The sequence below is a fragment of the Camellia sinensis genome, chromosome 10, assembly GCF_055761805.1.
Source record: "Camellia sinensis isolate YWXY chromosome 10, ASM5576180v1, whole genome shotgun sequence".
Taxonomy (NCBI): Eukaryota; Viridiplantae; Streptophyta; class Magnoliopsida; order Ericales; family Theaceae; genus Camellia; species Camellia sinensis.
In genome coordinates, this window is record NC_138970.1 from 27,776,918 (window position 1) to 27,791,512 (window position 14,595).

At 36.1% G+C, this 14,595-nt stretch overlaps 2 protein-coding genes across 2 annotated transcripts; one reads left to right on the forward strand and one right to left on the reverse strand.

The window, feature by feature from the left end:
- The first annotated feature begins 323 nt into the window (after nucleotides 1-323).
- Nucleotides 324-8,559, forward strand: LOC114270383 (uncharacterized). The gene is made up of 4 exons (XM_028211854.2): nucleotides 324-629; nucleotides 753-2,375; nucleotides 2,794-3,857; nucleotides 8,213-8,559. The coding sequence occupies exons 2-4, from the start codon at nucleotides 882-884 to the stop codon at nucleotides 8,340-8,342; spliced, it is 2,688 nt and encodes an 895-aa protein (XP_028067655.2). The 5' UTR covers nucleotides 324-629; nucleotides 753-881; the 3' UTR covers nucleotides 8,343-8,559.
- Nucleotides 8,560-11,195: 2,636 nt separating this feature from the next.
- LOC114270384 (CBL-interacting protein kinase 2) lies at nucleotides 11,196-14,226 on the reverse strand. Its single transcript, XM_028211856.2, has 2 exons — nucleotides 14,001-14,226; nucleotides 11,196-13,181 (listed from the first exon to the last, which is right to left on the reverse strand). Exon 2 carries the CDS (start codon nucleotides 12,748-12,750, stop codon nucleotides 11,341-11,343), a length of 1,410 nt encoding a protein of 469 aa, XP_028067657.1. The 5' UTR covers nucleotides 12,751-13,181; nucleotides 14,001-14,226; the 3' UTR covers nucleotides 11,196-11,340.
- Between the last annotated feature and the right edge of the window lie 369 nt (nucleotides 14,227-14,595).

Sequence of the window (14,595 nt, forward strand, 5' to 3'; positions counted from 1 at the left end):
TTCCCAACTAAACAAAATATGTCCTACATTTATTTTGCACTGTCTAGACATATTTATCACTAATCACTAAATATTATATTTTATTATTTGACTTAATACAGAGTCGATGATACTACATGTATCAATACGAGTTATAATATTATTATTAATTTCATTCATCAATCATATTATAAATATCAAAATTTTTTAAATTATATAACATTATCAATTAATATATTAATTGATACATATAATAGGATACATATAAAATTATGTATCTCATTTTCTCTTTCAACCGCAACATATTTGAGATAGATATCACGTAACCATGTCTAGCGCAAACTGTTCCCTAAAATGAACTCCATGGCTTGAAACCCAACCGGTCTGACATTTGAACCCGATCCAAACCCACTCATACTGTTCACTAATTGTTTAATATATAAATCGCAAAATTGTCTAATATTTCATTCTTCGACTTTCTCTATCCTCAAAGCAACCGTGTCGTCGTCGTCGTCACAGCTTCTCCCCCTGGTAAAAGGAAAAAAAAAAAAAACAAACCAACACTACCAACGACCACCGTCTCCGCCGCCACCGCCGCCACCGCGGTCTTCGTATCAGCCACCGAATCCCCGATAATGGACGTCCAATTTGTAAGTCCGTTTGTTTATTTGTTTCTTCATCACTAGGTCTTCCGGAAACCCTAATTTGAACAATTATCTCAAATCAAGCTCACTATTCTGATTCAATCTTCATTTTATTGCACTGAAAACTAGGTCGTATTACACACCTCGCGTTGTTAGGGTTTGAAAGGGATTGTATTCGAGAGCTGTGATTGTTTGATTTGATTTCTATAGGGTTTGCGTGTTTTGATTGAATTTTGAAACGGGGAAGATAGGAGGATAATGTGTATACTGTGCGTGATTCAGAAGTGGTCTCGACGGGTTGCTACCCTGCTTCCATGGTTAGTAATTCCACTGATTGGTCTCTGGGCGTTGTCTCAGCTGTTGCCCCCGGCTTTCCGGTTTGAAATCACGTCGCCGAGGTTGGGGTGCGTGGTTGTTTTATTGGTTACCTTATTCTGGTATGAGATTTTGATGCCAAAGTTGTCTGCTTGGCGGGTGAGAAGGAACGCCAGGCTTAGAGAGAGGATGAGGTTTGAGGCCATCGAAATGCAGAAGCTTCGGAAGACAGCAACTAGGAAGTGTAGGAACTGCTTGACTCCGTATCGGGATCAGAATCCTGGCGGGGGACGGTTTATGTGTTCCTATTGTGGGCATATTTCAAAGAGACCGGTTTTGGACCTCCCTATACCTCCTGGATTGGGGCTTCCAAATTCTGGGATTTTGAGGGATTTGGTTGGTAAAAGTGGGAAGATATTGAATGGGAAGGTGTGGTCTGATAATAGTCGAATATGCAATCAAGATTGGTTAGAGAATGGTAATTGGGTCAGTGGGTCTTTTGCTGGGAAGTATAATTATTGGCAGGAGAATGGAGGCAGTTTTTTCAGCAGTGATGACCATTGTATGGCAGAGACATCTTATTCAGGGGTTATTTTTTTTGCCTGCAAGATATTGACAGCTTTTTTCTTGACCATTGGACGGCTCTGGAGAAAGATCATTAGGGTTAGTTCATCTGGAGATGATGATTCATCAGATGCAGAACACAAGGGGATGCTGGCTAAAGGAGGTGAAAATGGGGTGAATTTTAATGAGAGTAGAGGAGAGAAAGCTCGCAGAAAAGCTGAAGAGAAGAGACTGGCTAGGTTAGAGAGGGAGCAATTGGAGGAGGAGGAGAGAAAACAGAGGGAGGAGGTTGCAAGGTTGGTGGAGGAACGTAGGAGACTGAGGGATGAGAAGATGGAGGCTGAGAAAGATCATAGTAGAAGTTCAACTGCTGTCCGGGAAAATGACAGTAAGAAGGAAGCAGAGAAAAAGCGTCAAGAAAGAAGGAAGGAAAAAGACAAGGGGTCTAGTAAAAGCAACTCGGATGCAGAGGAACTGGAAAAGAGAGCGGGGAAGGAAAGTGAGCAGAAATGGGAGTATGACAGGAAGAGTGAGACTGATCGACGGGAATATCACAGAACTGGTGTGGAAAGTTCGAAGTCCTATAGCACAGAAATGGCACATGGGAGTAAGGGTGCTATTGCAAACAATTATAGCCGAGGAAATGCTGGAACAAGATACCTGGACCGTATGAGGGGTACTTTTTTGTCTTCGTCTAAAGCCTTTAGTGGAGGTAGTTTCTTTGGTCAAGGTGTGAATAATTCTACTACTGTTTCAAGAGATAATAAGCCTAATGGTTCTGTAGATTATGTTCACATTTCTACTAATAAGAGAGAGTCATCTCAGTCTGGGAAATCAACTATGAATGGGGATGATAAGACTATCAACCGTCCTGTAAGTTATTTTGCTGCTTGTTGATTGTTATGTAATTTGGTTTAATCACTTATTTCATATGTTCAGAGGCTATATCTAAAATAGTTGTGGAAATGTTGAACTGATTGTATTGTAAGCTGAGAATATAATTGTCAAAATGTCCATTATCCTTTGCTGGACTCGTGCCATGCATGATGCATGTGCTTGTGAGTCACGAGTTTTGCTTCTCCGTTTGCATGCCGTCATCACAAATGTTATGTTAGGACTTATAGTGTTTAGCATTTTTGGCATGTGAAATCGTCTATTTATTTGATCTATTTTTTAAACGAACAAATCTTGTTCTACATTGTGAGTTTCATATTTTTTGCCACTGCATGAATTTGGGATGAGTTTCTACCTTCTGGTGTGCTTTATGTTTATGTTGGGTTGTTTACTGCAGGTAGTCGTTGAACTGCAACCAACAGCGGCCCCTAAAAAATCATGGCAACAATTATTTACTCGTTCATCACCTGTTCCTCCGCCCACTAGTTCAAATGTCATAAGTAGACCAAATGCAAAGTCCCAAACAGAAGTTCAAAGCCCTCCTTTTGCTGGTCACTCCTCGTCTGGACAATCATATGATAATCCCATTAATTTTGGACTCCCATCACCATTTACTTTACCTACCTTTTCTTACATACCAACTAGTACAATTCCTCCATTAACATCTGAAGTTATGTTTCCTCGCATTCGAGAAACTTCTCGTGATTTTTTACCAGAAGAGTCTGACATTTTTGAAGACCCATGTTATGTTCCTGATCCAGTAACTTTGCTTGGGCCTGTTTCTGAGTCACTAAATAATTTCCAGTTAGACCTAGGCACCGGATTTGCAACAGACATGGGATTGGAAAAGCCACGTGCTTTAAAGAACGTATCTGCATGTGCTGAAATCAACAGGCCATCACCAATTGAGTCTCCGGCACGAATACGAGTCTCTGATGAAAGGCATTCTAATTCCAATCGATGTCCAAGTACAACTAAGGCGCAGGATATGCATACTTCACCAGCAGATGATTCGAGTAATGCAAATGAGAAGGGAACGTGGCAAATGTGGAGCACTTCTCCTCTTGGTCAAAATGCTCTAGGTTTGGTGGGTGACCCAGCCAGCTGGCTATTACCTCCAGAACTAAACAGATCAAATAAGGAAGATTTGGTGCATCCTATGTCCCAAAAGACTATGGCATCACTGTTTACAAAAGATGATGAAACCCTTTCTGGCACTCATTCTCCTCGGAAGGTTTTCCCTGGCAATTATCAAAATGGTGCGACCTTTGCTACTTCTATTCCTGGTTCTACTGATGATCCTTGGTTACCAAAAGCTTTATTTGGACCAATGCCAGGCTCTGAAGTCCATTTTTCTCTTAATCCACCGGAGGAAACTTCTCAGTATGAAATGATGTACCGGAGTCCCAATGCATCTGCAACTAACCATCAATTTGCATCAGCTCCAGCCAATTGGGCCAAGTAAGTGATCTACTCTGGCATCCATCTTTCAAGCTGTAATTGTTTTCTTGGGCAAAAGACATTTAATGTGCCTTTTTCATTCCTGAAACATTTTTAGAGGTTGATTGGTTTATCTTTGCTGCTGCATTATATCAGTAAGCTTTGAGTAAAAAATTTGTCATGATTTTTCTTTGTAGAGCTATTTCTGATGGAACTTACGGCTTGGTTTGGTTTGGTTTGGTTTGGCTTGGTTTGGTTGGGTTTGGTTATGACATAGTGCATTCCAGAAGTAACTTTGATTCTAAAATATCTAGAAATTAAATGGAAAAACATCCCACCTTTGAATTCTATTCTTAGAAGAAAACTAGGGCAATTGCTAGCTAGTTCTAAAGTTTATCTCCATGCATCGTTCTTTCTTACTTTCATTTCATCTTTTCCACTGCTTGGCTTACTTGTAGCTCTTATGTGCATGGTGTGACTGCGGTTTTACCTCCTCAACCATTGCCTTCTGTATTGGTACAAATCTGCAGCCAAGAAAAATCTATGTGATATAGTGACTCATGTTTTAGCACCCATGAAACTGCTAGAACTTGTTAATATTGTTATTTGTCATTATTTGTGCATTAAATATTACTGTATTTACATATGTAGTTTTTGTTGGGAAAAGAACAACCCACAGGGGAAACAAAAATATATTCCCCTTCTCTGTGGACTAAAATGAGAAACATTTCACTACAATGGCAGTAATCAAATCAACAAGATACACCCATAACCAATTGTTATGTGGAAAACATGCAAAAGGGAAAAACCATGGAACTGTAATCCAATTGTAATCTTCCACTATATCAAATAATGAGTTCACAAGAAGTTTCCTCTCTCTCGGCACAACTAGAGTTTAACAACAACAAGAACATAATATTCTATTGGGTACCAAAGATATTTTTTTCACCCTAAGGTGAATTTTAACACAATAATATCATGAAGTTTGACGTGAAAAGGTCATATAGAGAAATCAATGTAGAAGGGTCTGATCAACAATCCAATCGATAGATGTGAAGTTCCTAACAACTAGAGCAAACAAGTAAAGATTCATCATCATTGAGCTTTAATACACCGTCTGATCATGAAATGAGTTGTTATCATCCACAAAGCAGATGTTCTATCTTTTCTCTCAATTGCCGCATTCTACCCACTAAAGGTGGGGGTTTAAATACTTGGTTTCTTAATGAAGCCTTGTTTCACTGGCTCATCAATTCTCATTCTCTCTCTCTTACATGGTCTTGGGTCACATTTGTGGTGATTTCTCCCCCTGTTTGCCTTTTCTTTTTCTTTTTTCGTTACAAGAGCCTCTGCCTCAAAAGAAGTGCCCAAGACTTTCCTAGCTTGTTCATTGAGCAAACTATTCTTAAGCATGTCCATGGTTACCTTTCCATTTGAAGCCAAATTGCTTAGTGACACCACTGTGTTTATTTTATTTTATTTTTTGATAAATAAGAAAAGAGTAGTGAAAGAGGTAACAATGGGTGCAGCTTGTATACAAATAGAAGCCCATCTCATCTATAGGCCAAAGCTACTCAAAATTCACTGTAAAATTTAAAAATTGATTTAAGGAAGGATTAACCTTACCCAAATAACAACTATATAAAAAAGACAATAATCTAGTTTTTATTTTTAGAACCGTTCTTCCTTCCATAAAAATCATTTTATTCCTTTCACCCCACACTAACGACAAAACTGCCAAAGGGCTCAAGCACCATGCCTTCCTGCTCCTTACTCGATCACCCTTCCAAGAATGAAGCTCCCTTACCATCCAAGGGAACACCCATTAAATACGCGTTGTTATGCCATTTCCAAGCCTCCTTCAAACATGAGGAGGACCAAAGCCCATAGCTCTTGCACCATTTCACAATGGATAGGAAGACGGACCACAGACTTTCCATCAAACTTGCACATGCAATACCAGTTAATTTGCACTTGCCTTCTTCTAATCAAATCGTTGATAGTTAGAATCTTGCCATACACTGTGCACCATGTTAGTACCCAGATTTCTTCCCATGGAGAAAGGCATATCCAATGGCCTGCCAAAATTTTGTAAAATGACTTAACATTCATCCACCTGATTGAATCACCCCATCACCAAGGCAAGTTGCGTACAACTGCCTAAGAAGATCCATCAAATCTTCCAACTCCCAATCATTAAGCTCTCTTTGCAGAGTGTGCAGACCAATATTCCAAAGAACATGGCCATCCTCAACCTCAGCAGACTCATCTTGTTGCTGCCTTCATTTTTTATTTTATTTTATTGCTTAGCGTCTTGTTGCTGCCATCTTGTTAAGCACAACATGAGAAACATTGGGATAAGTTATCCCCAGCTAAACAGCACCACACCATTGATGGCACCAGAATGTTGCTTGTTCCCCGTTCCTCATTATAAACTGAATATGATTGGAAAGAAGAATCCCACTTGCTACGGATGCCTTTCCACAAACCGATACCGTAAGACATAGAAACCCACTTCCATATCTACCTCCCACAAAAGTTGTCTAATTTTTCATGGTCATTCAAATTTATGGAATGGTTGAGTGAGTTTGTTTGAAGAAGTTAAGGTAACTATTATGTCATTATTAGGTCAACATCCATCACATAAGTCATAAAGTGGATTTCCGCAACCCCTCAGATTTTGTTATTAATTATCTTACAGTAGCCTAATCTCTGCTGTTGCTTTATACCTAAAATTCTTACACACCAATCTGCATCATTAAATTATGATATGAACTTTGCCTATTCTAGTTTGATATGAGTTATGATGTAAGCTGAAGAGCTAATTTATATTCAACACTTACAATTTGAAGTAGTTGCTTAATAAATGAAAGTTGAGGAGCAGTTCACGTGCTCCTGAAATATTCACCATGGTTCTATGGATTTTGATTTTTGTTTCTTTGCTTGATGATTAATTTGGGTCACCGACCCCAACTGTTTGGAACATAGGGTTTGGTTTGGTTTGGTTTTCTTAGTGATGAAATCATCACTGACCGTTTTCGCATAGATGGAGGCGGGTACGAAACATAAGTTGATTGTAATTCGTTTTTTGTTATCTATTAAAACGCTAATGGTTGCAATACATCCGAAAATAGTGACACCCCATTGTCAATTCTGTAATGATTTCCAAATTGCGAATATGAAACTTCATATTGAGTAGTAATATATGTTTTTGATTTTGAAAATCCTAATTTTGATTGTGAAAACCAAAATCACTATTGGGTATATTTTGTGGGTGTTTCAAATCTGTGAGTAAACATTGTATGAATGTGGAAAATGATTATGCATTGCTCATTGTATATTGGAATGTAAATATTCGTATTGGTAATGTGATGTGAATGGCAATGTGAATGGCTGGACATCGATAGTGAACATATTGACACAAAATGTACCTATGGTAATGTTCTCATTGTGAAATTTGTGAACGTTCATATATATATATTTATTTTTTTTGATTCAATAAATGTGAATGTGAATAACCATATTGTGATGGTTGATGAGAGTGTGAATGCCATATGTGAGTACTCATTGTGAATGTTCATCATATTGTGAAAGTGAATGGTATTTTGAATGTATGGTAAGTCAACATTTACAATGACAATTGAGAAAATGTGAACTTTTTAACTTGTTAACAAATGCATATTGTCATTTGGGTTGATAATGTTGGCATACATAGGTAAAGACGCATCATGTGTGTCTGTGCACACTCAAACACATGGTCTTTCAGTTGAATGTTGACATTGATATGGTTTTATTTACGTTGGTAATATTCAGAGTGGCTGTAGTATGTGAAATTTCATATCGACAATATATACATGAAACTATTTGACTGAAGTATGACATTTGGTTTTGTATTCACATGTTATTTCATTCACATCTATATTTAAGCATTCATATTTTTTAACTTTGTTTTTGTATGGGATGTAAATGTCCGTGTTGTGAGTAAGAATTATAATGTGAATGCGTGGTATGTGACTAATATGACTGTAGTAAGCAGAGTAATGTGTGGTATGTGGGTTGTGTGATAAAAATGACACTGCAGTAGAGCTGTAGGAGCCCATCTATTCTTTATTATTGTGAACTGTTTTGCTTAAAGTGGGTTGTGTGATAATAGTCATGCTAAACTTTACTTGACAGTCATAATAGCTTGATGTTTCTGCACATAATATCAATTTGATATATAGTGGTGGTGTTGGTACTTGAGGGATATCAAATGGCACCTTAGCAGTTTAGCTATTATGGCATCTGTTTTTTGAGGGATATCTTTAATGGTTGAACTTTTTACTTCATTCCTGTATTAGAATTCTTTCTTATGCTTGTTTTCACTTTTGTTTCAGTGGCAGGAAGGAGTGGGGGACTGTGCAGGGTTCGGGGGAAGGCATCGGAAACTCATCGTCGAACACAAGGGCTCATATTGGTGGACTCTATTCCAACCCAAATGTAGAGTCACTTTGGTCATATGATTAAAAAGAGAGTGACAGAGAGTAGTTATGAGTCGACTTGAAAAAAAGTACAAAAACTCTTTTGAAGGGTAAAAAAAGCCTCTTCTGGAAGAGAGTTTAGAATACTGGATCACTGTATCTTCTTCCTTTCTCATCTTTATGAGAGAAAATTTAATTAACACTACTAGCATGTTGGAAATTACACGTGGAATGCATGCGCTAGTCAATAGTTTATATCGTCATTTTTTATTTTGGTTCTTTTCTTCGTCTTCTTCAGGAGCCTCTGAATACACCCACTAAGGCCTTGTTTGGGAAGCGGCCGGTTTAGTCAAAAAATCAAAAAGTTATTTAAAAAAATCTAAAAGCTAACAATCCATATCAAAAAGTCAAGATTTTCTTTTCTCTTTTCTCTTTACTTTGTGCACATCTTTTCGTAAAAAGTAAAAAAATCATCTCAAATATATTAGTTTTTTTTTTATCACATTTTAGTTAAGAAGTCAAAAAGTTATTAAAAAAATATGTTTCCAAAAGGAGGCCTAAATCTCTCCAAGCCATTGAAAACCTTTGTAATAATACCTCATAAAAATGTAGAGAGAAATTTAGTAGGTGCATTTAGAAGCTTCCATCTTTCTTCTTTCTTTTTTTTTTTTTTTTTTTTTTTCTTTTTTTTTTATAATATAAATTTCTTTTTTTTTTTTGTTTTGCAAAATGTATACAAATTCAATCCTGGTCTTCTTTGGTAGCTCTGAAATGGTGTTTGAGAGAGAAGCTAAGGACATCACCAAAGCTAATTACTACCTACATACATTTTTTATTTGAGCGAATAACATTTTACCCCGTCAACTATGGGCTATTATTACTTTATCCCATTAACAAAAAAAATTTATACTTTATTTCCCTAATCTTCTATTTTGTTTCAGTCTTAAACTTTCTATTGATATTTTGTTATGAAAAGAGGAAAAGATAGATGTGTATATCTCATAAATGTAAATAACAGTTGATTTTTAATCCTCTTTTTATAATAGAATGTTAATAAAAAGGGAAATTACATTGCAGTGTGACTTTCCAAAAAAATTACAAATTAATAAAAATGTTTATCAATTTTAATAAATAAATTATAATTATTTTCATGAATTTATAAATATTTTGTAGAAATACCATTGATGTATAATTTTCCCTTAACAAAATGTTGAGATTGAAACATATCTGAAGATTTTGGGGGGGGGGGGGGGGGGGTCATTTTCCATTCTGCCATTTTCTTGGTAACTACTAACTAGTAAAAATATTGGAGATCTAAAAGTGCAATTTTGTGCATGTGTGTAAATGTTTCTTAAAACAAATAATAAAATTAGTTGAGGCTCTTTCTTGGTTAATAACTTGAGAACCTTTTCCTCGAACATGATACGAGACTCACAAAAAGATGGAATTCACTTTTGTGTTAAGGTTTTGTTTGGTTCTTTAATCAGTTTGATTTTAACCAACTGTTACAATTAATTCTAAACAATAAAAAGTGAAAAGTATTGCACCAAATTACTCTACCTATTATAATACAAAATTTATTCATGAAAAGCATTTGGAATTGTTTGATTTATTTATATGTTTTCTCCAATTCTGTTGGAGTGATTGAGGACTGAAGTGATAAATACAAGGCAAAATATTATACTGAGGAGATTATTAGTGTGATAATATTAAGTCGAGATATACGATAACAAAAATGTCTAAGACTCATTTTTTTTCCCACCCCCTTTGACCCCCTCTCTCTCTCATTGGTTGGATTTTCTTTTTCTTTTTTTTTTTTGTTTTCCTTGTTCTCTAATCACCACCTGTCACATGTGTGTGGGGTGGTGATCGGAGGGGGTTTACATCACTTCTCATATTATTTTGGAAAGTAAATTAAAAGTTAACTTTTTGACTTTTTCTAACTTTTTTTTAAAAAAGCTTTTAAAAAAATAAAGAGGTGATATGATTTAAAAGATGTTAAAAGTTAAAAAATTGAATTTTAACCTCTTCCAAAACTGGCTATAAATTTTATTTAAAAATTATTTAAAAATTTACAATCCCCTCACTCAATTTCTAATTCCAACCCTATCATGGGATTGGTAGTCTTACCAATAAGAGGGATTATTAATCCAAAAAAATAAAATATCTTTGGCTCAGGTTTCCAATCAAACACTTTATAAGTAGATTCTAAGGACTATTAGTCTAATCTCTTTTTTCAAAGAGCCATATAAATATGACCTAAGTGTCTGGTACATACTTTGAAAAAATTTAATGTACATTGATTAAAATAATAAAAACAGCAATTTAAATAAGATATTTACAAAATAACTAATCACCCTATTAAAAATAGCATGCTAAGCCATCGTCTGTGCTGTCGATGAATTTTCTAACAAGCATTCTCAAAAGAAACCTTCCCTACAACTATCCAAACAACATCGTCTGTACGAGGCTGGTGATCCTTCTGTACATAGGGTAGGTAGATTTAGGTAGCGCTAGTAACTTAATTATGTCATTTAATCCGATAATAAAAAGGATCAAATCCTCAACAACCGTCCTAACCACCTTAAAACACACCAACCTAAATAATCCCAACCACCTTAAAATATCGAGTAATGCTAATATTTAAAAATTTTACTAAATTTATTATCAAATGTTTTACATAACTCGTGTGAAACATTTAGTAAAAAAATTGATAAAACTTTTAGAATCCCTAATATTTTTCTAAAACATCACCTCCTTTTCACCCACTGAAGTTTTGCTCATGGGCGGTGGCTTAGGTCGCATATGCATTTTGAAAACTATGCTTCTAACAAATAAAGAACAACATGGTATTTGTGGAACTGTTTGAAACAAAATTGTTTAACCGAATCACACAATCTAAAAAGAAAACAAATTATTAAGAGTGAATATCAAGTCAACAACAGTAACATTTCCAAAAACAGAACATTGAAGAAGTAAATAGATATAAAGAGTAGGCATTACAATTCAAGTTACAAAAAACCCGATAATAAACTTTGATTTTGTTATGGAAACTGAGGTGAGACAGCCTCCAATGGAAGCAATTGATAAGGCTCTTCCAGATCCGGTTGATCTTGTTCCTGCTGGGTTTGCGGCTGCTCACCTTTCCAAGTCCATACAATGTCTTTCAGTCCCGGCCTTAAATGCTTTTTGATCAGCTTCTGATACTCCAACGTATCGCCACTCGTCTTTTTCACCTCAACCAAATGAAATGTTGGCGTGACCTCAAAGATCTCCGCGTCCATAGACAATGAGCCCTTTCTGCCTTCCTTCGCTCCTTCCAGTTTCATCAGCCCTCCGTCTTTCTTCATCACTTTCAGCTTCAATCGCTTCGCTATCTCCTCTAACTTTGAAATGATGGTCTTCGCAGTCTGTCTGGATGTAAATTGCACTTCTTTCTTTCTATCGCTTTCCTCGAACAAACCAGACAAGTCAAAGCCTGCTGAAAATGAAATGATATCAAATGCATTCAAGTTGCTTGGCTTTGCCAGTTCTTGCTTTGCCTCTGCTGCGGTGCTGATATCCTCGGAAGGACCAAACACTGCGTCAGTGTTAAGAACAACAGGTTCTTTCACTTCTGTTTCAATTCTCTTGGGTTTCAAGTCAAAGCCTCTCCGAAACCAATAACTTTCCATGATTTTGGGAATGGATATTCTGGTATTTGGGTTTGGGTCCAGTATCTTTGATAACAGCCTGCGTACTTCAGGGGCGAACCAATTAGGGCATTTAAACTCTGCCTTGCCAATCTTCCTATACATCTCCATCAGATTCGAATCATGGAATGGGAGATTCCCAGCCAATAGAACATATAAGATGACCCCACAAGACCATATGTCGGCTTTAGATCCATCATACCCTTTTCTGTTGATCACTTCAGGAGCAACGTAGGCAGGTGTTCCACAAGTTGTGTGGAGCAACCCATCTTGACGCTTAGATTCACAGAGGGCACTCAATCCAAAGTCTGAAACCTTTAGATTTCCATCCTCATCCAACAGTAGGTTCTCTGGTTTCAAATCCCTGTGATAAACACCTCTACTGTGGCAGAAATCAACGGCACTGATCAGCTGTTGGAAAAGCTTCCTCGCAGCATCCTCCTTCAGCTTTCCTTTTGACAACTTGTTGAAGAGTTCACCGCCTCTGACGTATTCCATGACAAAGTAAATTTTGGTTTTGCTGGCCATGACTTCATAAAGCTGCACGATATTTGGGTGTCGAACCATCCCCATTATAGAAATCTCCCGCTTGATCTGATCAACCAACCCAACCTTCAAAACCTTCTCTTTGTCAATTATCTTAATCGCCACACTCATACCAGTTTTAAGGTTCCTTGCGTGGTGGACCTTGGCGAAGGTTCCTTGTCCTAATAACTTCCCTAACTCATACCGTTGCATCAACACACTCCCTTTCTTCTCCATCTCAAATTACAGAAAGTAGTGTGATACTTTCTCCAGATAATCCAATCTATGCAGTATAGGTATTTACGAGGAAGGAATCAAATTAAAGACAATAAAGAGTTTAGCCATCTTCACAATGGTCGTGATATGACACGACTTGACCCCTAAAATAATTTGCTATAGTGGGCATCTGAGCCAAGAGGAAGAAAGGGTTATGAGTTATATGCCCAATCTCATCAAGAATAAACAAGGGCAGCTCGAGTGGAGCTTCAAGCTTACCGAAAGACACCTTAGCTCTAAAGCACATCTTTCAGCATTCCCTAGCTTTTTAATGAACGAATACTAGAGAAGATAGTTATGGACAGAAGTTGGACCTGTACCAGAACAGTGCAAAAGCCGAAGCAGAAATTGGTTAAGGTTCGATTCTCCAGCAAGCGCGACGAGATATTCACCTGAAAAGAAATGAAAACAGATCCCTTGTAAACAAAAGAAAAGCAACCATATATATAGATGTAATCATTGACTCATAAAATAAACACAATTTGACATAAAGATTCAAATACAAAGCAGAAGAGGACCCAAATGAATAATATTGCTGAAGGTGGAGGAAAATTAAAAGGGAAATCAGGATTGGAGGAAATTTTGTTTTTGAAGATTTAACCAATGATAAGCTGTCATACTTCAGTAACAGATTCAGAAATTTTTATGAAAATTCTGAATATGCATAAAAATTCTATTTGTAAATTATTTCCATTACAAAATTGCTGAATCTTGAGGCTTTAATTCACACTCAACAATTACTTTCAATATGCATAGAACTAAATTGTTGATTCAAATAATTTACAGTTCAAATAAAACCCTATAAAATTGTAAATAAATTAAAATCAGCATCAAACTACTTAAAAAATTAACTTTTCTGAAAAAATAAGACAGATTTGACGATCGGCAAACCAGAAAAGGAGTTTAAAAAAAAAAAACAAAAAAAAAGGAACAGTAACATATCTGTTTGGTTGCCGAGAAACTCAGCTCAAAGATGAGTTTTTTTCATTTCATCTGAACTCAAGCATCAAATAGAAAAAAAACTCCGAGATTCAGATACGTTTTATTTTTCTTTAACTTTTTTCCGACCTTTTCTCGGAAACCAAACACACACGAACACAGACATACAAACAAAATTCACTACGAAGTGTGGGAATTTATGAATCTGTAAAGATATGCGAATCGAAATTGAGGAGAGATCGAATCGAATCGAATCACTGATGAATGATTACCTTTCGTAATGAGGAATTTAAGTCCAAATTCTAATCAGTAAAACTTGAGAGAAGAAAAGCTTACGAAAGATAACAATCACAAGCTTATGAAAGATAACAATCACATGGAACTCTCTATACATATACACACAGAGTAACGCGTAGAAAAACCCTAGAGCGCTTTTTTAGTAGCTTTACCAATTTGATATTTTGTGAACAGTAATATTACAAATGCAGCCGTTACTAAAAAAAAAATAACGTGCGTATAATACACGTTAATATTACAAATACAGCTATAATTATCTAAAAATTATTCAAAATTATTATTTTATAATTTAAATTTATTTTATATATAAACTCTACATTACACAAATTTAATCTTAATCACAAAAGCTCTTTCTGAATAAATTCAAGATAGTTAAGGCAGGATTCATGGATAATTCTATTTACATATCATTATTATTTTCAATACACAACATTTTTCAATTTTTTTAATTACTATTGTGTCCTTGAATGAAATTACCATTTTGGACAAAAACCCTAAAATCAAATCCATCATAACACCCTCCGGTCACCACTATGACCCGCCCGTCGTGACTCGCTTTTTTTTTTTCAT

Excerpts from the sequence above, each read along its gene's own strand:
- LOC114270383 (XM_028211854.2), top strand. The coding sequence starts at position 882 with ATGTGTATACTGTGCGTGATTCAGAAGTGGTCTCGACGGGTTGCTACC. Across the intron at positions 2,376-2,793 it reads ATAAGACTATCAACCGTCCT|GTAGTCGTTGAACTGCAACC; the intron begins GTAAGTTATTTT and ends TGTTTACTGCAG. Across the intron at positions 3,858-8,212 it reads GCTCCAGCCAATTGGGCCAA|TGGCAGGAAGGAGTGGGGGA; the intron begins GTAAGTGATCTA and ends CTTTTGTTTCAG.
- LOC114270384 (XM_028211856.2), bottom strand. The coding sequence starts at position 12,750 with ATGGAGAAGAAAGGGAGTGTGTTGATGCAACGGTATGAGTTAGGGAAG.